Raw genomic sequence first — 27,659 nt, 5'->3', positions numbered from 1 at the left:
TGGCTCAGGGACTGTCCCACAGAGCCAGGGATCACTGTGATCACTGAATCTGAGCATGGAAGGGAAACCCACAGATGGGTGTGGCTGTTGTACAAACACCTCGCTGGACTGCCAATGAGAAAATGGGTTGGGAATTACTCAATTCAGTGATCTTTTAGAAATACAGAAAGCCAAGCTCAAAGCAGCAAAGATAAAACTGGCAGTGTTCTCTGAGCAGCTGGAGCATTGCAGGGCTCTAAATAGTGAGGGCGACTTCTTGTACAGCAGTGCAGGTAACACTCAAGTAACTTCTCTATCAAAGGATGGATATCTAGGAAAAAATCTATCTAAAATCTCTGCCTACTTTAGAAACAGTCTTTTTTAAAATTTGGAAATGCCATTTGACTTAGTGTTGCTGTGATGCAATAAAATGTTGCATTTACACCTATAGTTAACATTCAGCTTTTGAGTGTAACAGCAGTGAAATGACCGGGCCAGTTGTTTAATGTTAATTGTGTGCTTGTAAGGTGAGCAAATGGCTGTTCCTTTAAAGTATGGAAGCAGGTCTGGGAATTCACCAGGAATATCAGTCCTCAAGAGACTATTATTTTTGCCAGCATTCTTCTGTGTGGATATTCTATATAAGAATGTTGAAGTATACATTGCAAAATTGCTTCTGAAGTGTAGGAATTGAATGCCCTTGAAGATCCTAAACTTGAAAATGAGGCCTCCTTGTCAGACAAACTGCATGATATACTCTTTGATGAAATTTAGTTCAGGTGTTCTGAAAATAATAGTTTAAGTGCTCCATTCGTTGCCCCTTAAGTTAAAAGACAAAATGAAATGGAAACCAAGTCTTCTACTCGTTCTGCCATACTGGATCCCAGAGAAGTTGTAAGTTATGGCCAGAAGCAGCTGGAGGAACAATTAAACCTTTTGTATTGGGGAACAGTTCTACAAATACATTTATCTGTAATCACTTTATGTCACTGCAGCTTCAGATTATCCTTGGTGTTCATACTTTATGGATTGTAGAGGGTGTGTCTGCAAGTAATTCTGTCTCAGAATCAGGGAACATTACAACTGTGTAAGGTCTTTGTATGGGCCAGAACTTACCACTCTCTTACTATCAAGTTTTGCCAAATTTTGTCAGTCTTGCAGAACATTACCACATCATTTTAACTGCTGAAAACTATGCCTTGCAATCTGGTTTTCATTGGGTAGCTCACTCACAAATAACTGCTGCATCCCTGCGTTCTCTTTATTTAGGTGTGATTGCTCTTTATTTCAATGTACTTGCAGCAAGGGGCTATTTGTAAATAGGAAAAAGCTGTAAGTGTTAACACCCAATTTACCTGCTTGAACTGGGACACTGAAGGTGAATCAGAGCTGGAGATCCCCTGTGACCTGTGGGAGCTGGGGCTGTGGGAACAGGACACAGCATCTGTTCTCTGTCTGGGTCACAGTTACAGTCACATGGACTGGGAGCCTAAAGCAAAAAATGTTGATTTTTTTGCAGACAGGGTGGCAGGACACACTGGGCTTGCTTCAGTCTAGATTGTTGTGATGACAATCAAAATTAGGGTTGCTAATTTTGGCTTATAACCAGATCTAGTAATGCCATAGGAAATGTAGTGGTAAGAACCCAAAAAGAAATTAGTATGTGTGATCCCAGCACCTGTCTGGTCACCTCCTGCAGTCCTGTCTAGTTCAGAAGCTGCTCTGGGGCTGCTGACTCAGTTTAAAATATGTGATGATTTCTTATAAATCACTGGCCCTAATGATGGAGGGGTCACTTACATAACTCTGACATATTTTATCTGTAAAATGCAGTGTGTGCAAGTACAACACCTGAGGTGACAGCTCTCACACAGACTGCTCTGATAATCTGGTAATGGACAGAAGGAGAATGATTTGCGCTACCTTAAAAACCTTAAGCATCCATGGCTTTACTGGTTTTGTCTTGTAATTTGATTGATTTTTTTTTTTTCACTGCTCATCACACCTTACATTTTAACATCTCTACACAAGTGTACTTGGCAGCTTGGTAAGATTTCTTCCCTTCCTCCTTATTCCAACACAAAATGGTAATTTATAAAATCTAAAGCTCCTCTGGGCTAAAAAGGTTCAAGTAAATACCTTGTGAAATGGGTCAATGCTGCTGGTTCTGTTGGTGGAAGTGACACCTTTTTGTGTTCTCCCCTTGTCATTGGTGCCCAGAGGTATGGAAGGAATGCTGTGCAGGGCACCCAAAGCAAAGGAAAACCATAATCTATTCAAATTACTTAAACCAGGCACAGCAAAACACTTGAGTGAGGTTAATGATAATGAATGAGTTTACACTTAGAAGAATTTATTATCTAATGAGCTGTCAGTAATAACTTCACTGCCTCTGCCAGAACTTCAGAAAAGCATTCTTGGATTTTTCTAGGTATGTATTTGATCAGCTGCATTATTTGTATGTGACTCTGAAAATAAATCAGGCTGTCACTTAGCAGTGGGAGAGTTTTGGAAATGCCTTCTGTAATACAAGAGAAAACAGTGCATCTTAACTTACCCAAATTGAGGATTACTGTTAACTGGTAATTATCACTGGAGATCTGAGAGACTGAACTTTGTCCCTGGCCAGCAGAGTCTTGCCCTGAATTTAGCAGAGCTGCTTTTGGTAGAAAGCTGAAAATACAAACTGCTGTTCCCTGCTTGCTCTGTAGTAGAAAGAACACACCTGACATTTCTATAGAAATGTAAACTAATGTGCTGAGAGAAGCCAAAGTAATTTTTGCTAATGAATTGTTATTGAGAACTTTAAGGCAATAAATACACCATTCATTTTTACTCAGACACTTGTGTCATCTCTGTGTTCTCTAAGGGCCCAGCTGTACATGACAGCTGCAGTGTCAGGGGCAGTGTTCCTTGAGGGATAGAAGCTAAAGGAGCAACACAGAGAGAAGTTTTACAGTTATTAATGGAGTCTGTGAAATGGAAAGTCTGCTGTTTCTTTACTGGATTAGCTGGGAAGGATCACACTCCTCATGCCTGTGGGAATCCCCTTCAGTCACTGCTGTGGCACAAAGGCCATGCAGGCCCTGGCTGGGACTGTTCTCACCCGACAGGGATGTGGGCTGGGGCTGAGCAATGGGACACCAGTGCAGTTGTGTGGAATCCCTGGAGCCACACAGACTGCAGAGGCATTGGGAAGAAGGGCAGGAGGGTAAATCTATGCTTCAAGGGCAGCTACACTATGTAATTTATTACTGGCAGCAGAACTAAGAAGTGTCAATCAGCAATCCATCCACAAAGTGCTCCCAGGCTGGATAAAATCCCAAAGCCTCTGCTGTTCCCATCCCTTCTTGTACTTCTGTAGGACAGCCTGCTGTGTTACAGCACGTGGCTCCAGGCCTTTGCAGGGGCTGACAGGATGTCTCTGCATGGTTACACCACATTGCCATTGCCTCAGGAGCTGCAGGAGAACCAGAGGCTTAGGCTGGGGCTTCAGGTTATAACAAAGAGGAGAGAAGATAAACCCTCTGGGCTGTAAAGGGTTTTCTAGTTTTGTTATTGTGAAAATGGAGAAACATTTCACGTTCACGTTGGTAACCTGTGAGCGCCCAGAGAGCGGCTCATGTGCTGTACCTGTGCCACTGCCTGGGGGGCAGGGAGTGCTCAAAGGAAAACACAGCTGGGGATCCCATCTCCAATCCTGACCTGCACACACCTGTCCAGGGTGGATCAGGCCAGCAGAACCCTACAGTTTGTCTCGGCTGCAGAAAAAGCCCAGAGGTCTGTGTGTGTCCTGGCAGGCAAGGATGGAGCAGCACCTGGGCCCGGGGACACCCACTCTGCTCTCCAGCTGCACAGGGGAGGTGTGGGTAGGAAACTTGGTTCCATCTTTAAGGTTTAGAAAGGCTGTTTGACTGCTCTGCTGAAACTTGAATTTAAAACATCTGCTCTTACAACACAGTGGAAAAGGCTCCATCATTTCTACATGTGAGGTTCAGGAGGACAAAGGCAGATCAAAGAGTCCCAGAATAATGCACTGGGAGCTGTGTGGCTACAGATGTTTCTCTGGAGATCTCTGGAGGGAATTGCATTGAGTTCCTCGTGCACTTTAAGTTTTTAAAAAAATTGATAATAAAGTCTTACAAATACGCAAGTTTCACCATGACATCACTAAACCCAGAACAGGTAATGGGTTTGATCACCACATACACTGGAAACTGGAAACCTAAATAAACCACTTGGCCAGCTTTTTCTGTGGCCTTTGAGCATCCTGGATGATTTAGCTGCGTGTTCTGGAAAAAGCAGAGTAGCAGGATATGCAGCTTCACCCTGTAAATGGCCTTTAACAGAGCTGATGGTTTTCTCATGTTCGGGTTTAATTTTGGGCAGTTTGCAGCACAGTTTCAGTACCAATGGAAAGTGTTGCTTTTGACTTCTCAGCAAAAAAGCTTCTCTCTAAGTTTCTTAATGGAATATTTTGCACAGATTTGAATTCTGGAATGTTATTTTTAAGCAGGTATTTCTCATTTGGTGGCTTACCACCTTCAACTGTAAGATGCTGGCTTATATGTACAGCCTTCATTTGTAGCTGGTTTCCCCATAACATTAATTTTTCAATTACCCATTTGCCATTGTGTCCTCATTTTTATGTTAAAATGTATTATGGGGGCACCTTGAAATTCTACATATAATAAAATAATAAAATAGCTATTTTGGTATTTAGGCTGTAGGTGTACTGGTCTTCAGGCTTTTAACAGTTTTGGATATACATTAATTTCTTGATGTGTTCTAACTCGGTATTTAATATAGGGTGTGTTGGAGTTGACTATACTTTCACCATAGTTCTGTCAATATATTACAGCCCTCATCTTGTTTAGTTCCTCAAAACAGTTCTCCAGCTTTCCTGTTCCAAGGAAGGTGTTGGCTTTTGCATGGAAATTTAGAACAGCAAACTGGATGAGGGTCTCAGTTTTCAAAATAATTGAGACCAGATTGAATCTTCAGGACTTGTGCATGGGCTAGGCACGGGCTGGACATGGTATTCTAAAAAATAAGTGGGAATTGCCCAGTTCCTGAGGAGAACAAGTGGGAGCCAGGCCCCTCAATGATCATTTCATTACTGCTTTTGATTTCAGTTTGGAGGGGGAGGCTGTGCTAGGCTTTCTGAGAACACCAGTCATATGGAATTATGCTCTCTGTATGTCTGACCCTCCCTCACCTTTCCCAAGTAACTTGGAATCTGCTGGCAAATTTCAGCCAGATTTCACTGAACTTTGCAGAAACCGAATTGTCTTTGGAGATTTTCCCTCTTGTTCGAGTTGTAAAATTTCCCTGCTGAGTGATCAGGTTTGGATCCAGGTCAGCTCCCCCAGAGAGGAGCTGCAGGCAGCCCGTTCCTGCCGTGCCCAGCCGAGGTGGGAGCAGGGATAAGGTGCTGGGCTGGGGTGTGTGGGAGTCTGGAGGTGCAGCTCCGTTCACTGCTCATGGAACAATGGTTGTTTTCTCTGACTCTCCCGTAGTGCAGAGGCTGCCCCGGAGGTGAGTACGCATGGAGCAGCACCTCAGCCATGCTACAGCTGCCCCCAGAGCCCTCCCTCACCCTGCCAGCTGCCTCCCGAAAGCTCTTCCCCCTTGTCTGCCCCTCAGAGCCCTTCCTGCTGCTGCTCTGCCACTGCCAAGCTTTGCATAGAGCCATTGATGCAGCCCCAGCCACCCCCTTATTGATCCAGGGTTTTTAGTTTGGGATTCTGCAACTTCAGTGTTCTAGAAATAACTGTGTGATGCCTTTATGCAAAAAGCTGTGCTGTAAAATTAAAAATGTTTTGTTTTTTCCCTCCTAAATAATAACAATATAATTCTCCTCCCCTGGAATCTTAGGCATGGTGACAAGATCCTGGGAAATTGGACTAACTGTTCAGAATAGGCATCGCAGTGATGGAATGATATGTTTCCACTTAGGGAGTATCATCCCATCCTTGGATGGATGGTGTTTGTATTCCTTTGTGTGTGTAGTTAGTAACTCCTGTGAAGTAGCAGTTCACCTGAAGTGTGAGATGATGTAGTGGTCCCTTAGGAATGCCACTGGTAAACCCAGGAAAGGGTGACTGTTTGTACCTGTGCTAAGGCACACAGAGCTGTTGCCATCCCTTGGGAGTGACACCAGGAATCCTGCTGGTTTGAGTGCTGCTTTCAAGCGTTAGTGTTAATAACAGCTGGAACTCCAGGACTGCTGGAAGTGTTCAGCTTACAATTGTGATAAGGAAACTGTTGCAATAAGTTGGAATATTTATTCCCATTTCTGATGTGCCCTTTTGAAACTGGATGTAACCAGCACTGTCCTGGGCTCCAGGATCTCACAACCCAGAATGACAAGAAGGAGGGCAGTGGCCTAACAGAATATTTCCTGGGTCTTGTGGCTTAATTACAGTGGGGTGTTAATTTAAGGAAGTGTTGAGAGAGGGAGTGAGTTAGACCTGAGATTTGCTAAAAATGTAGAGCAGTATAAATTACTGTTTGCAGTGGGTTTTTTCAGTTGCCAGCCAAAACCAAAACCAATTCTAGATCATAGAAACTTCTTTTTCAGTCAAAAAATAATAATTTTTTGTATTTTACAGTCCTTAAAAATGAATCTGATCATCAAAGATGTATTTATGTATTTAAAAAATAATTGGAATGCTTAAGAATTTAACACTGTATTTACAGCTGAGATTATTTTCCAAGGTTGGCATATATTTGTGGGTAGCGTAAGCTGAGCCAGAGCTTCATTTTTCCTGTCCAAGACATGTGCCTTGATCTTGTTAAAGTACCAATAACTTTTCTGTGTCATTACAGATCAAACAAAATGTGTGTCAGATGTTTGCATTTGAAAGCCCCACAGTCCTGAGGCCATAAAATGCAAGCAGGCAGTGAGGCCTGGGGTGGCTGCCCCAGTATTCCCAGCACTGGGTCTGTGGGGTCACCTGTCACTGTCCCTGCTCTTGCCAGGTCTGTACCTTGACAAAGGAAGACAACCGGAGCGTGGGGGTGATCCCGAGTGATGAACAGCTTCACGTGCTGCCTCTGTACAAGATCTCACAAACAGATGAATTCGGCACCGAAGAGGGCCTGGAAGCCAAGATCAAAGCCGGGGCCATCCAGGTGCTCACAGCATTCCCCAGGGAAGTGCGGATGTTGGCTGAGCCTCTCAGAGCCACCAAGAAAAAGAAACCAGACACGAGGAGGACCCCGAGTGAAAAGCAGCCATTAATAGATAAAAAGTATTCAACACCGGTAAAGCTGAAAACCGAAGCCCCAGAAAATCTGGGCAACGCTTTGCATTGTTTAGGTGAGTGATGCTTATGAAATCCTGCCAGTCTCTTCTGATCCTGTGTTGCCTCTTGGACATCTGAGGGAGGGAAAGGCTCCTCAACACTCGGTTTCATTAGAACTGTGACTGGGCTGAGCTGTGTGGAGGTGCTTTTGATGTACACTGTGGTACCCGGGCTCGGATTTTGGGCTATTCCTTCCCACAGCATGGGACTGTGCAGTAATGGGAAGTAGAAGAGAAGGAAGAGGTGGAAGAAGCCATGGACTTGACTTCTCTGATTAGCAGGGGAAAAATAAATCAAAGGAATTAAAGCACAGACTATTCCCTGTTAGGAAGAAGAGAGGAAAATTAGTCAACCTGCTGTAATTTTATTTCATGAGAACCATCCAGATATAGGTAGATTTAAGGGGAGAAATGACAGTTAAATGTATTTAGAAGAATATCTGCATTTTAGGGGAATAACATTTAAAAAATCAAAAATGCATTTGTCACACTTTGGTAATGGCACTGAGCACTCTGTCTCAGTAGAGGACTCAGGGCAACTGATGAACCAGAAAATCAGTATTGCTGACCCTCAGGATGTTAGAGAGACATTCAGTTCATCCACGTGCATGTCTGGGGACACAGTAACTCCATGCTAGGGCTGGGCTGGAAGTTCCAGAAGCATTAGAGGGCTCTGGTTTGGGAATGAATCCTGAAATTGTTTGATCTCACTGCAGTGTTGTTTTGAAAGACTGAAAGAGGTTTATGGCCCACCTACCTGTACATGACATTGCAGGTGCAGCAGGCATGGCTTCCACACCTGGAAGCCTTAACCAGTGCTGCAACAGCCAGGGTGTCCCATATGCCTTGGGAACACAGAACTTTATTCCTTGAACATGCAAAAGTAATAAAATAACTGTGTAAACAAGCCAACTTAGATCATTTGTTTGGACTTGAACTATTTTTGTAAAGTAATTTAAAAGGGCTGGTGATTAAAGTAAGGTACAGAGCGAGGAAGAAACACATTTATGAGCGAGAAAGTTGTTCAGGGATGGAAAAATAAGAATGTGAATAGAATATTTAGTTTCTATGATAAAAGTGCAGCTTTTGTCATGAAGTTTTGACAGTGGAGTTCCCCAAAGCAGATGTCAGCACTGTAAGTCCCACACCTGCCCATGGCCCCTGGTGCTGGGGGTGCCTGTGTGAACACTCCCAGAGGCTGCAGTGGCAGAGGAAGGTCAGCTCACCGCAGTGCTGGGCTCTGCCAGACAGGAACATGAGGTGTTCCTGTACCTCTCTTCAGTGCTCTCTCCAGTCCTACAGGCTGAGGGCTGGGGACACACCCCAGCACCCCCCTGCTGCCCTGCCCCTGCCCCACAGTACGGTGCAGAGATCTGTAAACCCTGGATTTGGAGTGCTGCAGTGTTGTGTGTGCAGGGCTTGCAGTTACAGGGGATCAGTCATCAATTGCTTCTTTCCTTTCTGCCAGGGGCAGGCATCATTTTAGTCCTCAGGAATAGGAACTTGGAGTCTAGCTGAGAATGGTAGACTTAGTATGAAAACAGGATCAGAGGGTGTGGGAGACAGCAGTTAAACTGGGCTATTCAGTAGTCACTCCTGATGGTAGACTAGAGGGAATGATTAATCAGGATCTTTACATAGTAATAGAAAATAGAATGGAAAAAATCCTGATTAGAGTTTTTGGTGAGCAGTGAATACAGCACTGCTCAAGGCTGTTAAGCAAACCAGATATTACTATTAAATTTTCTCCTGATGGAAGAACGAAAAGATACTTAACACTGCAGCTGTAGAGGGAGGTATGGATAACTGAGGTATGTAATACAGAGTACTCAGTTTGCTAATTGAGGGCAAGAGTTGAGAATATTGCTTTGGTTTTGCAAATATGAAAAAGAATGTGGAGAACATGCAGTAAGATGGGATTCCTGTGGGTGGTAGATAATGCTGGCCACGTGCTCAGCCATGTGAGGCTGTCAGGCTCTGGAGCAGCCTGGAGGACGATGGAGTCACAAGACTACGCCGTGCTGCCCACTGTGTAGGTGTATTCTGTCTGTGTGGAAGAGACCTGACCTTCACTTGAGAGCCACTGCAGTATGGCCCAGCTGGAAAGCTTGAGAGACCCCTCTAACCTGCATGTCTTCACATCTGGAGCACTGGCAATGAGAAAGGAATAAGGGAGGACTCGTCCTCTCTCCTACCCTCACCTGGCAGCCAGGACAGTGGGGAGCAGCCTGAGTCAGCTTGGCAGCACCTACAGCTGTGAGGGCTTGGTCTGAGTCCCCACTGGGCCCAGGCCTTGGGGGAAAGTATTAAACAGTGCACTTGTCATGCACCTTTTACCAACTGCAAGCAGCACAACTCTCAATTTTTACACTTTCTAATTCTGAAGGCCTTTGAAATTCTAAATTAGTATGAAATGTGTATTAATGACAGAGGCCTTACTTCCTCCCTTGCATAGTCCTGTCTTTTAACCACATTATTTGGGGCAAATAAACATCAAAGATGAAAAGTTATTTCTGTCTCTGTAAATATCAGCAATTCTTCTTGGCCCATATTGGATAGAACAGGAGAGGACCACCAGCTTGGTGAGAGGCCTTGGTGTGGAGGGAGCTGTTCTAATTACATTAAATGCTTTGTGTTTGATTTCATAGAAAAGTTTTTTTTAAAGAGTCGTTGTGGCTTCCTTATGTCCCACTCAGCTTCAGTTTTTGCATACTAATTATTGTGTCTGTAATTTATCCCTTGACTTTTTTGCATTCCTGTTGGAGGAATGTTTTTTTATCCATAATTATTTATAAATTATTAGAAGACAGAGTAGAAGAAAAAATAGTTCTTCTGTATTGGGTAAAGCAATTAACCATTCTGTGTATTTATGGAACAAAGAAGAAACACTGACAGAGACAGTACCTGAGAGCTGTCTGGGGGATGCCAGTCTGCCAGCCAAACACAGGTGAAGCAACTGCAGGACATGATGCAAAGCCCATCCAAGAGATGGAATTCTTTCCCGTTGATCCAGTGGTCTCTGGATGGAACATAGCCATGATGAGATTCAGTCACTGAGGAGCTGTTCCACAGCCAAGCCCAGCAGCAGGGCTGCCATGGCTAGAAATAGCTTAGAGAGCTGACAGGGACTGAACAAGTGTCTGCACAAAGGTGTGAAGTGATTCATGTGAGGCAATTACATGGGAAGACAGCAGACACCAAATCACGGGATCTAACTTTGTAGGGATGGATTTACCTGGAGCATGTTGCCAGCTCCTTTTTTTAAAGGCAGTTGTAAGTTGATATTGCAGTGTAGGAGTGGTTGTAACTCAGTAACTGTTTTGGCTGTGACAGACAAGATAAACAAGCTTTTTCCTCCTGTCATAATATGGGGTCGAGGCAGCCCAGAATTTTGACTGATTCACAGGCTTAATTTCAGACAGGCTGAATCTCATCAGTGATGTAACAACTGAAGACCAGCAGTCAACTGCTGGGAAGCTCTTGTGTAGGACTGGGCTCTGTGGATCGGGACTCAGTGGTTATTTCATTTTCTCTGTTTATTTTATTCATCCCTTTGAGAAATACCTTTCTTTTTTATATACCAGCAGCCTGACTGGAAAAGGTTAAGGCGTTAATTCAACAAGGTTATTATATGTATACTTAAGGTCATCGAGATAATCCTAAAAAGCTTAAAATAACCATTTTGAAAAATCTGTAGTCATCATGTACATTTTTCATGTTAGAAAACAAGTATGAAATTCTAAGAGGTGTATTTTATGAATTAAGTGAGGAAAAGTACTTACACTTTGGTGTGCATTTCTTCTAGGGAACAAAACAGATGCTTTAAAACCTGGAATAAAAATGGAGACTTCCAATCACCTGTATGCCATGAAACATACTTCAAACACTACTAAAAATTGCTCCTTACTAAAGCAGTGCTCGGCTTCCTCCCCCTTTAAGGTGGATGGTTTACATCCTTGTCCATCTCTAGCACATAAGTCTGGCCTAACAGCAGTGACTAACATTCAACAAGATTTTTCAGTTCCCTACGGGTATTTTGAATGCAGTACCAAGCAACCTCACGTGACACCTTACGTCAACTGCAAGAGCTTTGATGTGTCGGTCAAGGATTATACTGGAATTCTGCTGGACGAGAAGGTGAATGGGGTGCCACCGATGCTTCCCGAGGTCACTGCTCCAGGCCCCCCAGCCCACACAGACCCCCTGCCCACTATACTTGAACATCAGCCTGACAAACAGAACTGTCAGCTCCAGCTGGACAGCTCTTCCTCACAGATGGTCAGCTCTTGTGACTTGTCAGTACCGCTAAGCTCTCCGGCCACGGATACCATCGGAAACGGAGCCGACTGTTCCCATGGATGCCCGGTGGAAAAGGGCAGCTCCCATCGAGGACAGATGTGTGACTTGGACTGTATTGAGGAAAAGCAAAGCAGTGCACTGGGACACCCGGCTGATTCTGAAGAAAAGGCTGAGGAATTGTGGTCAGACAGCGAGCACAATTTTTTGGACGATGACATTGGTGGGGTTGCTGTGGCACCTTCTCATGGTTCTATCTTAATTGAATGTGCAAGACGGGAACTGCACGCCACCACGCCGATCAAAAAACCCAACCGGAATCATCCCACAAGAATTTCTTTAGTTTTCTACCAACACAAAAATTTAAATGAGCCAAAACACGGTTTAGACATGTGGGAAGCAAAGAGGGCCGAGAGGGCAAAAGAGAAAGAAAAAGAAGCGGAACGACTGGGAACGGAGAATTCAGAACTGAGCTCCAGCAACAGGAAAGCAAAGCAACCAAGTGAAAACAGAGACCTTTTTTACGAAGACAATGAGTTCAACCAAATTCCCTCCCGCCGAGCGCTGACAGTGACCAAGGACAACGTGATCACGGTGTCCTCGTACGCCCTGACGCGCGTGGCGGGGCCCTACAACCACTGGGCGTAGGTGGCAGGGCCCCCCTGGCGCAGGGTCACACGGTGGTTCTCTAAGGTGCTGTTAAAGAACAAGTCTCCTGTCGTTTACTATTTGCTCATCTCAACCATTTTAAGGCTGAGGTAGAAAAAAAAAAGGGGGGGATTTCTTCTTAAACTGTGACTTTAATATTTGGTGGTGCTCAAGCACATTTTAAGCAAAAAAAAAAAAAAAAGAAAAGCTGTATAGTTTTAATACATTCTAAAAAAGATTTTGTTTAGGTTATTAACCTTGATTGAATCATTCAGTTTATTACCTTTAGGAATTTATATTTTGGTGCTTTAAATAAAGTCTGTTTACTACAAAAATCATTTATAGGGATTTTAACAGGTTCACATTTTATGGTGTTAAATCAAGTTATACAGTTATAGCTCTACACAGCTCTTGGTGCTTAACCACATCAAACAGTTAAAATTAAATAAGCTGAATTATTACTTCATGGTGCCATTGCTTTAACAACTTCCAACCATTGCTATATAGTCCAAATTACAGATAAATCTTTTAGAAAACCAATGAATTTTGTTCTTTAGATTTGTCATTATGTATAAAATGAAGTTATTGGTAAGGATGGCTGGAAGTTGTTTTTAAGCTGTAAATATATATTTTAAAAGCACTTTCTATTTTTAAAATTAACTTGAAATAGTATAGTCTAAGGATCATATTGTCTAAGGTTTGTGCATACTCTACAGAAGTGATTTTATTCTTGCTGTGTAGAGTTCCGTGTTGTTACAGCTGCAGGATGTGCGCTCACAGCATATGTGGTTGGTTTTAACTTGCCCTTTTTCATTGAAGATTTTATGTTGCATATAAACAACAATTATGAATTACAGAACCTTTTTATTCCTTTCAAGAGAGTGTACAAACGTGAACCGAGGAGATGTCTGGTCAGTACATGTGTTGGTATTGGGAGATATGAACGTGATTTGCTTTTTTTAAAGGCAGCATTTATGGTTTCTTTGAGCAATAAGTGCATAAGTCTCATTCCTTTGGAGCATTGTAAGTTAACATGACAACCAAAAGTTCTTAATGCCTCAGGGGTAGGATTGTTTTGGGATAAAAAAAAATACCCCCTAGAGTTGCCTTATTCTGTTCTGGAAAAAAAATTAATTTGGAGAAAATACAAAGAAAGTGTTGGAAAATTATTAAACTTCTAATATTTAACAGCAAATTTTTCATTAAGAATAACCTATCTGTAATATTCATCAACTTTGAGTTCAGTTTTCTTACAAAAATGTTTTGTAAATTTTTGAAGCAATTTATACATTTCTCTTCAAAAGGGTTGTATCCTTCCTTCCAAACATATGAAGCTTATGTTCTCCATTTCTGTTGAAAAAGTGACATATCACTAAATGAGTATTTGCTAAATCAGAGGAAAAACAGACACTCCATTGCTTTTAAATACTGTAGCATCCCATTCTTCTTTCTGATTCTCCTCTCCTATGTATTTCTTTTTTAAACTTATTTATTTAAACAAATTACCAAATGAAAACGTTAGCTAGGGACTGACCTCATCCTGCACCTTGTCCCACAGGAGCCGGGACTCCTGGGAGAGCTGTAGGGTCAGGCCCTCACACAGAGCTGTACCTTCCTCCTGCCTCACGTCCGCCCCGCCCGGGCAGCCTGGTGGTAGAACCGGGTCAGAGAGTTCCAGTGTGCAAACGTACTGATGATATACTTGATATATTATACTGTAGTGGTGCTGTGTAGGGGCGTAGCAGCTGTCTAGAGCTGCTTTATTTAAACCCAGACAAGGTGCTTTTTCCTGGGGAAGCTCAAGTGCAAGCACTCTATTTATAGTTCTGGTACGACAAGTACATCAGCGGTGTTTTTAACACCTGGTGCCAGTCAAGACCTTGGTGCTACAACTCCGGTGTGGCTGCAGAGCCACGAGCCTGCGCAGCTCCTGCACCCCTGTGCACATGGGTGGTGTCTGCAGGAGCCAGGGCTGAAGTACCAATCACTCTGTAACGACCCCGGGTTCAATTCCACACATTTCTGTTCAGATTAACAAAGCTGTTGATGGCAGAGGATGGAGGGATTGAACCCGTTCTTTGTCTCTTACCTATTTTAAGTAAAATTTGTAAAAACCGGGTATGCTGCAAATTTTAGTTGAAAGCTTAATATTAGCTCAAATAGAGGATATGAAGGGATTGTAAATAATAAAACAGAACCAATATTATGCCATCGTTTTGTACCAGCAGTTTTATGCTTATTGACTATGTAATATACAGTATACATCAAATCATTACGGTATTTTGTGTGCCTTAGACTTCCATTGTAACCCTTGTCTGTTTTTGGTGAGCCCAAGATCAGTAGGAGTGGCAGCTGTCTGTACAGTGAGCAGCACTGTATGTTCCCAGCTGTTCTGAAAGCCCTGGTCCCACACCACGAGCTTAGTTTATTGGTTTCACTGGTAGTGCTGACAGCTTTAGTTTCTCTAGTGCTGTAATTCAGCACTCCCATGTGATAAACACATTTTCTACACAAAATTAGTAGGTTACAGAGCCATCTCTTTACCTTTTCAAATGTTCATACCATTAAAGTGGATCATTTTTACTTGAATCTTCTCCTACAAATGCCCATATTTAACTTACGGAAACTTCAAGATAAAAATGTTCCATTGAAAAACCAGCAGCTTTCCTTTAAGAAGTGAGGCACTGAAGGGATCTAAAAGGATCCCTTCAAACACAGGTAGTCCAGGTCTAGCTTTTTTTGAAATGGCAATTCTAACAGAGAAACATGTATCTTAACATAATAGTTAAGCTATTAACTGATAGGTGCTAAACTCACAGTTACTACTTCATTAACATTACTCACCTGAGAAATAGCTCATCTCTACAATAACATATCCCTCCTGGTGCTCTTCATTTCACTGTGTGTCCCCTAAGCTGCTTTTCCAGCATGTCCTACCTGCCAGGCTGGCTGGGCACGGGGCAGGCTGTGCTTGGAGAAGCTGGTATTTTCTATTGCTGTACTGCAGTATAGAAAATGCAAGTATTTACTGTTTGTACAACTCTGTGCTATTCTTGTAACACTTCAGAATATTTATCAGTCTTGTACACAAACTGCATTGTTTTCAGTAATGTTATTGTTTTATAACAGTATTTGTCTCTTAAGATTTGCTACTCTGTGGGTCTGTTCTTTCCTTTGCTGCCCACACAGCCACTTGTAATTTGCTCTTACCTCTTAACCAAGCCCTTCTGGGATGGCCAGACCAGGAGCTGGATCTAAAATTAAGGTAGCTGGTTAGATCAGACCTGCACGTTCTACTTAGTTTCCATGAGCTGGCACAATGTTCTGGAGGGAACACCAGTACATGGGCTGGTGGTGGGGTGTGCTTGCCTTTGGATCATTTTTCACAGTGTGCTACCAAAAACTGTCCTGATCCAACATGCAGCACCTCTGACTTCCATAAGAAATGTCTCATCCCTTTCTCCACTGGGTCCAGTAGCAGCACTCCACCTCCCCTCTGGAAGGAAGGAGCACTGCTTGTTGCAGGAGCTGGTTCTGTTTGACTCCCTGAGTCCCTGTGGGAGTCGCTGCAGTCGTGTCCAATTAAATAGGGAATTTACTGATTTTTCACATGCTATTGTATTACACAAAACAGGAAAATATATTTCTATACATACTTTAGTCACAGAAGATTTTTAAGAACTTAAAATACTTGCAGCTTTCTACCAGTAACAGTTGTATTCAATTTTTTTTTAAAGGACTTTCTAAGCTAACCTTTACTTAGGAATAACTGCTGGTGAAAGTCCTTTTCTTACCTATGACAGTGCTTCTCTAGACTTAGAACAGAAAATACCTGTAGTATCTTAAGCCACATTTTATGTTAAGCATGGGCAAATGACAACTTCTCTAGGATTTAAGATTCTTTGTAATATACAACTGTGAGGGGTTTTTTTAAAGACCTCTTTAATTTCCTTGCAGTATTAAGCTAAATTTGGGTGCTGTTTATGTTGCCGCAGCCCTACTGACTGCTGAGTGCTCATTCATCAGGCTTCCCTGCAATTCCCTATTTAACTGGATGGTACAGCCAAGAGCTGACCCAAGTCTGTGCCCAGTCAAGAGCCTTGCAGCCCTACCACTATGAACAGGCTGTGCAAGAACAGATGAAAAGAGATTTGGAGTAAATGTTTACTTGTGGTTAAACACAGAGGTTGTTTGGAGCATGACAGTGATTCGGGTCTGTAGTGAGACACAATTCCTGCACCTCAAGTCCCAGGCAGGTCTGTGTCAGATCAGCTCTAGGCTTGAGCTCTTGACAGCTTCTTGTGATTTGTCTTATCTGACAGGTTGGTCAGTGAGACAGAAGTTAGGGAAGCAGGCTAAGGAAAGTTGCATCTTCATGAGTTTATATTTAAAATGTAAGGTCAGTCTTGCCCTTTCACTTCCCATGGAACTTCTCCCATGTTGAAATTAGCTCCGTTTATCGAGCAGTCATCAGCTTTGTAGTCCACTCTTTTCCACAGAAATCCTGTAATTTCTAGGTCATCAGGAGGAAATAACTGTGCCCTCAGATATATGGAAAACTAAATTCATGGCCACTTCCATGCTTTGGTTATGTTAACAGCAATTACATTCAGGCAGCATTGGACAAACTCTCTTTCAGGACTATTGTGGTCTCTGAAATTCAGATTAGGGTCTTGGTGATGTCTACTTCATAGAGTTGTGTTTTATTTCTTGTGTGAAAGCTGTCTGCCTGTGATGATCTGATCTTAACTAACACAGTTAGAGATGAGGAACAGTCCAGTCACACTTGGAAGTTCTGGCTTGCTTTATTTTATCAGGTGTTGGTCTGACTTGCAGGAGGAAGTGTAGAGGGAATATCTTTCCATAAAATTAGGTGGTAGAGAGAGTTGCCATTGATTGTTGTGACACCATGGTACTGCAATATCTATGTCACAGCATTGTTCTAACCAGGAAGATGTTTCCTTGTGGACAGATGTACAAATTTACCTCTTTCCACAGCTCCTCCAGAGGCAGCAATTTCTCCTTTGGTCTCTGCCTCCATATACTGGTTTAAAGGAAAAAAAAAGAGGGGGAGAGCTGGTCACCCTTTCTTGATTTGTGTAGGCAAATGTAGCGAGCAACATGTTCATCCTCAGTCTGCTGCCCCTTCCCACCGTCAGGATAGAGAATATGGAAAGCTGATGGGATGCTGGTTGGACTTGATGGTCTTTAAGGTCTTTTCCACCCTTAACAATTCCATGAATCTATGCACAGCATGAGTAAGGTACAGTTGGCTTTTTGAGACAACCTTCTCTGTACACGTGCTGTATGCCAGGGTACTTCTTTATGTTGACGTTTCTTTTGGTACATCTGACTTTAAAGTCATAAACTTTTTTTATTTAGTCTGTGACACACTTATATTTGCCTGTAATCTAAACCAGAGTGAACAGTGTCAAAAATCCTGGGAATGGGGCTACTTAGTGGAACAGTTCTGGAACTGGTTTCAGTCTCTTTGGGGATCACCTGATGGTTGCTCTTCACAAGCTATCTATATGCTGCTTTAGCATGTTGCTACAAAATCATAATTATGTAAAGGAAAGTTTTACACCTGAGGTTTCCTGAAAGACCAAGGATTTCTAATAGTAATATCTGATCAGGCACCAGGATATATACAGATCACTTCCTGAAGAGTGGTTAAAAATTGGTTGTTGATTACTTCCCTATTAAAACATTTCTCATTCTTTTAGAGAGTCAAATAATCAGTTTTCCAGTTGACTTTTACATTTCTTGATGTAGTTATTACAGTCTGTAAGTAGCCAAACAAAAGAGACTTTGCAAGACTAGAAAACTGCTGACCCCTGAGAAGGAAATGTCATCCCTTCTCAGAGTACAGGATTTTTGTACTAGTTTTTTTTCCCTGTTGTGCCAGCATCTCTGTGGAATGCCTTTTGTCTTCTGAGTTACTTTAACAGCTCTGCCCAGTTCCTGACATAAAACAGCTGCTGCAGAACCTGGATGACTGAAAGAGCAGGAGTGTTTCTTTACATCTTCTGGTTAGATCAGTCACAGTCCTTGTGAGACACCCAAGTATGGTGTAAGTTAAATGGTGCAAGTTAAATGCCTTAACTAACATAGGACTCCTTGGAAAAAAGATGTTCTTCCTCTGTAGCAGCAAATGGCATTGATGGAGCTTGAGCAGAAAATAATGAAGGAGTTGCTGCCTTTTGTTAAAGGGTGTCAGCATCACTGTTTCCCTCTTTCTGAGACATAAAGATTTTAGGATTCTTTTTCCAATTCAATTCCCCATTTCATCATCCCAACATACTGCTGACTTCAGTTTTAAAAGATACAAGATGCTTCTTGATGCTGTTTTCTTTAATTCTTCCCAAAACAGTGCATTTTCCTCTTTTCTTCTACTGGACCATTATATATGGCATTTTTCCACACATACTTATATTCAAATACTAGAATCTTCCAACAGCATTCTTGCACTGAATGCAAGACCAGGGTGCTAAACAACATGAGGGTGACTTGCTCTGTCAGGTGTGACTGGTCAAAGGTGCTGTTTTCAACGCTGCACACCCTACATCATTCCTCAGAGAGTCACAGAATGCAGGGGGACACCTCAAAAGCTCCATGTGTAAGGAGGAGGACAGGTCTGGCACTTAATCTACAGGGTTAGCAGGTACAGCAGATGAACTGTGTTCCAAAGAAGTGCTGTTGCAGTGGAGCAAGGGAACTGCTAGTTTGATGTTCAGTATTGCAGTTGTTGCCACACAACGTTTTGATACTGTCGTGGAAAGTTTTGTGACCTGATCAGTATTTTACATGTATATCTGTATTTTTTATTATGATGTTGTAATGGAAAAGGGTCTAGGGTATGGGAGTGGTCTTAAAATAAGAATGAAGGCCCTGATTCTCACTTATACTACTGTCCTTTGCATTGCAGTGAAAGGATAAAGGGGCCTTAAACGGATGTCACTTTAGCTTATGCCCTTTAGAGTATCCCATCACACTGACCATGGTATAAAAGGTCGGTAGTATAAATCAAGTTAGCAAATGACTGATCTGTACAATCAGCTGAAATCAATTGCATGGTGTTCCTACTGTGCACGTGCTGGCCAGTAACATCCACATTGTTCTTAGGTTAGAAGTACAGGTTCAACAGAAATTGGCTTGGGTTTTACCAGGTTTGAAGTATCCATTTATATTTGCTGTCCTTTGCCCTTTACATTGTCTCCAAAGCCAGTGTGGTAAAAGATTTGTGCCTCTAGGTAATGGCCAGCCCAGCAATCTCACAGAATTGTCAATAACACCATTTTTAAGATTTGGTAGTTTTTCTTAAAATACTTGCTTGCCTTTATCATAATTTGATCCCTTTTCCTTGCTGATATGAAGTGGGGTTGTGACGATCTGCCCTGCCTGCAGAGCCAGCAGGGTGTGCAGTGTTGTGTGCTGTTGTCACACTGGGGGACTCTTGGGGCCCAAAGCTAAAAGCCAACACTTCCTGCCTGCCCTGACTGTGGTGCTACTTGCCAGGGAAACCGTGGGCATTGCTCTGCATGCTGAGTCCTGCTGAGCTTCCCCTGCCAGTGGAAGCAACAACCCCTCTACATATTCCATAACTGCAGTTATGGAATGCAAGGCAATGCAAACTTCTCATTCAAAAAACGTTTGAGGAAAAGGAAATATACTTTCATACCTAAATTTTTACACATCAGCAATACTGCAGAGCCAATGAGAACAGGTTTTGTACCAGCTTTGTGAATGCCTGTCTAATCCATGCAACTCCAAAGGCAGCAGCTGAACTTCATGAATCTCTGGTCCTCAAAATGAAAAGATATTTGTAGGCCAGAAAAACAAATGGGATATCCCAATACCACTAAATGAAAGCCAGTTCTAACCAATGCAAACATTCAGTTCAGTTTTTAGCAGTGAATTATTCCATGATTATTTGTTCAGTTTGGAAGAGACAGCTCTTCATAATGTGACAGTACCACACCAGGTCACAAGTACTGATTGGAATTTGCTGTCACTAAGAACATTAATATGTAAGGACACACTGTACTGAAATGCTATGGCCAGTGAATTCCTTCCTGCTTTGCAAAGTTAAAAGACTAACAGTGTGCTGAAGCAAAGGTAAAAGAGTCACTCTTTCTTTCCTTCTCTCTTCTTTTCTCTATTTTTCTTTCTTTCTTTGGGATGCATTTGATATTTATTTTTCAACTTTGAATTTGAAGTTTTATTTCCAGTTACCAACCTACTGTATTGAAATCTGGAACATAAATTCAACATTTTTTAAATAAAAGATTATGTACAGGGAGAAAAAAATCAGAAAGAAAAAGCACTTCATTATGTCACAGTATTTACAGGAAAAAGGATAAAAATTACCTGTTTTCTTAAAAAAAACCCATTTGGGGCCTGATTCTTTCCTAGTATAACTGAGCACAGCTCCCTGAGGCTGGTGGAGCTGTGAAGAGTTATGCTGGCTGAGAAATGGAACCTTAAAATCTTCTTTGCAGACAAGGGAACCCTTACCAGCAGTACTTGAAGACTTGTGAGTTGTGACTGCATGTTACTTGAAAGATCTAATTAAGCTATGTTTTTTGGTGCAAGCAGTTGTTGTACATGATTTCATGTTTATGTAGCAAGATGCATTGAAATGTTGATACTAGTATTGAAACATACATGTAAAAATTGTTGTTGTGGAAATTGTCTGTTCCGTTCTATTTTTCTTGTGTGTCTCATCTGTTTAGAACGTAAACTTTCTTTTTTTTTTTTTATTGTCCTAACTGAATAAGGCTAAATGAATACTGTAATTGAAAATATATTTTAAATCTTGTCATGAGTTTTTAAAAAGACTATTACAAATTGTATCATTCCTGATTACACAGAACTTTGTGGGTGGTTTTAAATAAATTTTATACTTCTATTTTGCACTTAGTCGCTTAATTTTTCTTTCCTGCTCTTAGCACTAACAACCATTGTCACATGTACAAGGGTATTTAAATACCTCAGCCCTACAGGACTACGGTGGGTTCACCCAAAAAGTCAGCTGGGTTTCTGCCCTGGAAAGGGCTAGGCCTAAATCCCATTGCTGTTCTCAGTCTGCCTTGGCTTAGGCTGGACTGACCTGTCCTAGGCAGAGCCCAGGCAAGAGGAGCAACCAGAAGAGTCTGAACTTCATCTCCTGACTCAAAAGGACAAAACAGTTTGTGAGCACATTCACACACTGTCTCTCTTTGCCACTTGTCTGGCAGAGCAAGCTTATGGCAATCATTTACTGTGGCATTTAATTCCCAGCTGCTGGAAACAGTCCAGGTTTTATTTGCTGCAAGTCAGAGGGTATGGGGTGGGTTTTTTTCCTTAAAACAGACCTCAGCACGAGCCTGCTTTAGTCTGGGACACTGTAGTGCAGAACAACACTACTGGACAGAATTCTTATTGTTAAGATCTGAAGAAAAGGAGGAACACATATTTGCTTCTCTTCCTGCTCCAGTAAGTGCAGCAGCAAAAGCTGCTGTTACAATGATCTTCCTGACAACTGGAATCTCCTAGAGGGTGGAAAAATGCTGCTATCCCCAGGCTTCACTAATGCCCTGGAAAGAAACTACACTGTGTGACACGGTGCATCTAGTTCCTGGAAGCTGGATGTGGTAATCCAACAGGGAGCCCTTGACCCCTTCCTATGGAACCTGCTGCTCCTTTAGAGGATAATCATTACGGGGGTTTTACAGCAGCATCTCCAGACCTGCCCCAGGCCTTCTCTGAACTGTGCTATTAAACCCTTCGACAGAGCTACATGTTCCAGGGTTTGGTGTTAGTCAGGAACTCAGAGCACAGGTGTCTTGGGAAAGCAAGTGGATTTTGAATGGCACTTCCAGACTTGGAGCAGACCAAAGAACATCATTGCTGAGGAAGAGACGTCGATGAGAAACGGTTTCCAGCTCCTTTTCAGGTACTGGAGGTGACTTCTGTGCTTTTTTATGTAAATGATGCAGGTAATAGAACACTGATGTAGTACAGGTGGTTGCTTTTAAATTCTTAAGATGCTACAGCCTTAGATTACAATGCCTATTAAAATGGTATTGTTAATCAATTAATCTGCAAAATAAGCTTTTTTGCTGGTGCTACAGTTACAGTTTTCTGCAGTACTCCAGTACCTAATAAAGATTACAGAATGGCAGGGTTTGACTGCTGTTCAATTGTGCCGATTACTGTTGTTAATATTTAATATCTAGTATCAGTTTACATCTTCAAAAGGTTATTCACCAAAATAGTGTACTTTCGGTGCATTTTGTACATCAGAACAAGCCTCGTATTCAAATGTTATTTAAACACGAGCAAGATAGTGCTTCAATTAGTGTTTTGGTTCAAGAAACGGCCTACGTAGTCTAAAATAAAATACCAGCAATCCCCATCTGTGTTTTTAATCTAGGACACACTGGAAAAATATTTAAAATGTGGAAACTCAAACTCAACTATTTCAATAACCATTGGCTGGAGCACAATTCCCAAGATGGGCCTCCAGTTCCATGTCCAATCTGTTTACTTCTCGATACTCTTTTCCTTTTGTGATATACACCATTTATACAAAATTCTTAACAGTTGAATTCTTGAAAATGTCTTTTTATACCTGGCCAAAAATTCATTACAATCCCGCTACACCACGTGTACATCTCCATTTGTAATGTAACTGGGTAACACTTCCCTGCTGTTTGCTCCTGAAGAAGTCCTGAATTGCTGCTGGAGGCATCATGACTTAGCCTTACTCTGCAGCCCAGAACAGGAAAACCTTTGTTTTCTGTGGCATAACAAGTCAGCAGTTCATTTTCTTGTGACCCCTTTGTTTTACACAGAGTCTGGTTTTGCATGGTGATGACTTTGACTCCCTTCACTTGAGGAATCCCTTCTGGGAAATGAGGCACCAGTGCTGTGCTTCATCAAGCAAACACTTCTATGCTAGACCTTAACTCACCTCCCCAGTAGCAGAAAGCCTTGTAAGGACTCACCTGGGTTACAGCTGCTACAGATTTCAAGAGTGGGATTTGTTGATTTGTTGGGCTGTTGCAAATTACCTTGTTCTGTGAGGGTAAGAAATAAGTGGCTCAGGTGTAGCACTGCATAACAATCCTCCTTAGGCCCAGCTCTTGTGAGCTCTGACTAGCTGGGTACTCAGAAAAACAAAACCAGAAAGCAAAACCTGCCTTCATGCAGGGCCACTGTTCTTGTGGACCCTGGGCAATGTGAATTACATCCTTTTTCTTCCATGAATCATGAGGAATTATACAAACATTATAGCTCGCTCTAACCCTACACGGGAAACCTCCACAGGAAACTAATATTCATATTTTCTTCTTCAAATGGGACAACTCGAAAGAAAAGTGTATTTTGTGCTTGGTTAGGAAAAGATAAGAAATATCCTATGCTCTTCAAAGAACTGTAAGACTCAGGTAAGTGCTTCTGATTAAAGTCAAGTGCTAAATGATTAAGTAAAACCAAAAGTCAACATTTGAAACCAAATCTGTCCGATTTTAGTGAGGAAACTACCATACTCCTAAGAGATTAAAATTTCTCCCTTTTGCAAGAAATGTGTTTCTCTGTATTTTCAGCATTAACTACGATCATACAAAACAATTTTCAAAAGGGTTTCCTTCCAATACACCTTTTCAAACATAAGAGTATTGTTTGTTTCTTCTTTTATTTTTTTTTAATTTTGAAATGTCAAATGGGACAATTTGGAAGAAAGATTTATTATATACCTGTTAGGAAAAGATGTTTAGTTGCTCATATAGAACAGCTACAAACAACTATCAACCTTAATAAGGCTTCTTTTTCAAACTCCTGCATGGAACAAGCAGTGCAGTGGTGTGGAAAATATCCAGGATTCAGCCCTCTGGCATACTAGGACCAACTGGAATTCAGGATGCACCAACTTTTTGTCAAATACAGGTCTTTTTAACACAAATGTAACGAAATAGTTCCAAGGGCATCCAATCTCACAAATGTGTACAACAGATGAGAGATGTGACGGAAACTCACTATTGAGGGGCTGTACAGACTTTAATGCCCTTTCTCTGCGCTGTAAGACTGCAATTTTTTAACTCAGGATGGTAAAGGCTCTGATTAAAACCTACAAACATGCCATTTGGTAGAAGTCCTTCCATTAAAATTCTTAATGGACTATTTTCAGACTCGGATCTTAATTCCCTTTGCAACATCAGTAAATGCTAATAGCTTTCCTGAAGGGCTAAGATTCCCTTCTCTGAACACATGATTTTCCTGGGTCACCACCAGTTCCCTTAGACAGCAACCTCTACCAGTGAAATAAATTGTATGTGATGTTCACACAACACCCCAGGCTGGTGGGGACCTCAAAACATCCCCTGCTCCCACATTTTGTGGAAAAGGCATTCCAGAAGGGATTATCCAGCTCCCTCCCCACAGTGTCTGGAGAACCTCCAGTGATGGGGACTCCACCATGTCTCTGGGGAGGTTCTCCCAGGCATCGATTGCTCTCACTGAAAAAAAAATTCTCTCATATTAAGATGAAAAATTTTCCTTGTGCTCCTGGTGTCTATTACCTTCAAAACAATTAAGAATTTTTTTATTTATGCAAGAGCATTTGTACTCAAGTAAACTTTGCCAGAAGTCCATTCTCAATGCATTTAATTTTATCCCAATATAGTGGACCATAAAACCCTTTCCCTCCTGGGACCCTTAAAAACAAACAAACAAACAAGTAAATGTTGTTTGCAGGCAGCTAAGCCTGAGCAGGTTGATTTAACTCTATGATGTCCTTCCTGTGTTCTTGAGGGGTCTGGCCAGTTCAGAAATATTTTTGTCAAACACTTTGTATAGCAGTATGTCACAAACTTAAGTTTATTTAGATTTATTATCAAACTTCAGTACTGACTGTGTCACATGTTTGGGAAAATGCAAAGTACATACAGCTACGGTCATAAAGACAGAAGTTTTTGTGCAAGAAAAACACAATGGTAATTTGTTTAAATGCTTATATGCTGCACTTGTACTACAACTTTAGCATCAAAAAAAAATTAACTGAACTGTTGCAGCCATTTCTGGATATCTAGAAGGGTAAAAGTGTGTTTGACTCTCTGGATGATCTTTTCTGGCCCTCTGAAGAAAATACATAAATAAACTCCTCAAAAGCTACAAAGAGCAGGTTCCAGTACTGACATGTATAGACCTGAAAGTTAATTCTGGAATTGAACAGGATGCACAGAAATGTATTTCCAACAAGAATATGAAAAAAACCCCATAATATAATAATCTTGCATCATCAAAGTTGTTCCATCCTCAAAATTGAGTGAAATAACCATCTCCCTGTAATTGGCATTTAGCTGGACAGATACAGTACGCCCAGGTACTGATCTCTGTTCCTTTCTCTCCAGGAGCTGCACGTTAAGTCTGAAACACTAATTTCTGTGTCTTATCAGTGGTACAGGTTGTCAAAGGCACGTTCATTAGAAGATTATAATTCGTCCTCCAATTATTTCCCCTAAATACGCGTTCAAATACAGTTAAACCTGTTTCTGGGGGTACAGCACTGTGGAAGGTGCCACAGGTGGACTCACTGGCTTTCCTGAGCCACGGCCAGAGATCCAAAGTATTCACTACTTGAACTGTAGCGTTTCCTGGTACAAAGTTCTCTTCTTTGTGTTTTTCCATTCATCTTTGTTAAGTGTATTGATTGTGCCAAAATATGTTTGATGCTCTTTGATTACAAGCTCCAAAAATTATCACTTCTCTTCACAATATCCCCAGCTTATTCTTAACTCTCGGAACCACCCAGAAAGCTGGAAGCAACAATATGCTTTATGATTTTTGTCTTCAAATCTGTATCTTTATCTCAACTTGCCTCATTATTTTAAGGTAGCTTGTAGAAAGCTCATCTCTTTCAGACTCCTGTCCCCTCATCAATTTTGGATTAAATTGTCCAATGCACTTAAAAGATTGTCAGGGTGCCTAGAGTTATTTTAAGCAGCAAGACTAGAAGTGCTCAAATTTTTTCACTGCCGCTTCCATTACAACTATTCTTCACCACAAGAGTGTGGTTTGTCTTGAGCAGAGGAGGCAAAGAATTCAAAAGGAGTCATTAGTACACTATAAATGGCAGTGGCAAAATCTGCCGGCTAATGGTAGCAATGTGTATGTAGAAGGGAGAAAGTACATGAAGAAATGTTCTACCTGTGGTACAGGAAATCAGGCTTGTGCTTCCTGTGAGCTTTTGAGGCTTTGAGAGCATCCCCAAGAATGATGAATCCTCTAAAAAATGGGCTAAAAGACTGCAGACTTACACAATATTCTGACATTCACTGACAAGTATTTTCTCCTTTAATACAATTTTCCCACTGTCCTTTTCATGTATAGTGTGGGAGGGAGGTCCTGCAACCCTTTTAGCCTCTAATCTTATCTCCAGGTTAAAGGGTGCACTCTGCCTTAGTCAACTGACTGAGCTGGATGGAGTTACCACAGGAATAAGGTTTAAAACATGCAGACTTAAAAATTAAGAACTATGCTTATGAGTGTGAAACACTGAAACCCTCATCTAATTTGCAATATAAAGGGCAAAGGCAGATCTGTATTTATTTATGATTAAGTACCAAATGCTGGCAGAAATTTACCTTCATCTGAGGGTCTTTTGCTTCTTTCTCCAGCTGCCCTCCTACAACATAATCCACCCCACTGCAAATCAGTCTGACACTCGCCTCTCAAGACTTCGTCCCACCACCAACTTGTTTTTAATGATAATATAACACTTCAAAGCCCCATCTTCATCTACAAAGTGTGCCTTGCTGACTTACTCTCAAATGTAAATATTCCATGTCCTATTTCACTTCAAGGCAAACTGGTGTAAAGAACCATTTCTTGGATGGAAGGCTCTTTTCAACAGCATCAGGCGAGGGGTGAGAAGTTACTCTTGCCCATGAAGCACTGAACTACTTTACTGCAGAGTCCTGGCTGCCATTTCTGTTTCAAAGCAACTTAAAGAGCTTTGGTGCATCTCTTTGGCGAGTCTGCTCTGCCTTCACATCAGGGGACCCTGTGTGTTTGTGTGTGTGTGTCCCCTCAGAACCGCCCGGCTGCACACTGGGCCCTGGGGTGGCCGGGGGCAGCCTGTGTCCTGCATGGACAGCGTTCGGCACTGCAGGGACACTGTTCGGTACTGCATGGACAGCGTTCGGCACTGCAGGGACACTGTTCGGTAATGCATGGACAGCGTTCGGCACTGCAGGGACAGCATTCAGCACCGCAGCGCGCTTGGCGGGGCGAGGGCGGTGCCCGCGGCCCCCTCAGGGTGGCCCCCGCCGCAAGATGGCGGCGCCGCGGCCCCGCCCGCGCGCGCCTCGCCCAAGATGGCGGCGGGGCCCCTCCCCCGGCCGCGCGAGCCCCGCACGCGGCAGTGCCGGGCGCGCGCGGTCGC

General features: G+C 42.2%; 1 protein-coding gene and 1 long non-coding RNA gene across 10 annotated transcripts in view; one reads left to right on the top strand and one right to left on the bottom strand.

Moving 5' to 3' along the window:
* TET1 (tet methylcytosine dioxygenase 1) overlaps positions 1-21,150 on the top strand; it is a 96,048-nt gene extending 74,898 nt beyond the window's left edge. For all 9 annotated transcript variants that reach the window (XM_027693031.1, XM_027693037.1, XM_027693036.1 and 6 more), the window contains 2 exons: positions 6,964-7,303; positions 11,094-21,150. In XM_027693031.1, the coding sequence (XP_027548832.1) occupies positions 6,964-7,303; positions 11,094-12,232 (1,479 nt within the window). In that variant the 3' untranslated portion in view covers positions 12,233-21,150. The remainder of the gene's footprint in view (positions 1-6,963; positions 7,304-11,093) is intronic.
* Positions 2,753-27,379, bottom strand: LOC113972209. Its single transcript, XR_003535799.1, has 4 exons — positions 27,184-27,379; positions 11,071-11,117; positions 10,193-10,307; positions 2,753-4,085 (listed from the first exon to the last, which is right to left on the bottom strand). It is a non-coding gene; the product is annotated as an uncharacterized LOC113972209 (long non-coding RNA).
* Positions 27,380-27,659: the final 280 nt, after the last annotated feature.

The sequence above is a fragment of the Neopelma chrysocephalum genome, unplaced genomic scaffold (assembly GCF_003984885.1).
Source record: "Neopelma chrysocephalum unplaced genomic scaffold, ASM398488v2 Primary Assembly neopelma1_89, whole genome shotgun sequence".
In the NCBI taxonomy this organism is placed as follows: Eukaryota; Metazoa; Chordata; class Aves; order Passeriformes; family Pipridae; genus Neopelma; species Neopelma chrysocephalum.
Note: the sequence above shows the minus strand (reverse complement) of the source record. Positions and strands in the feature narration are given on the sequence as shown.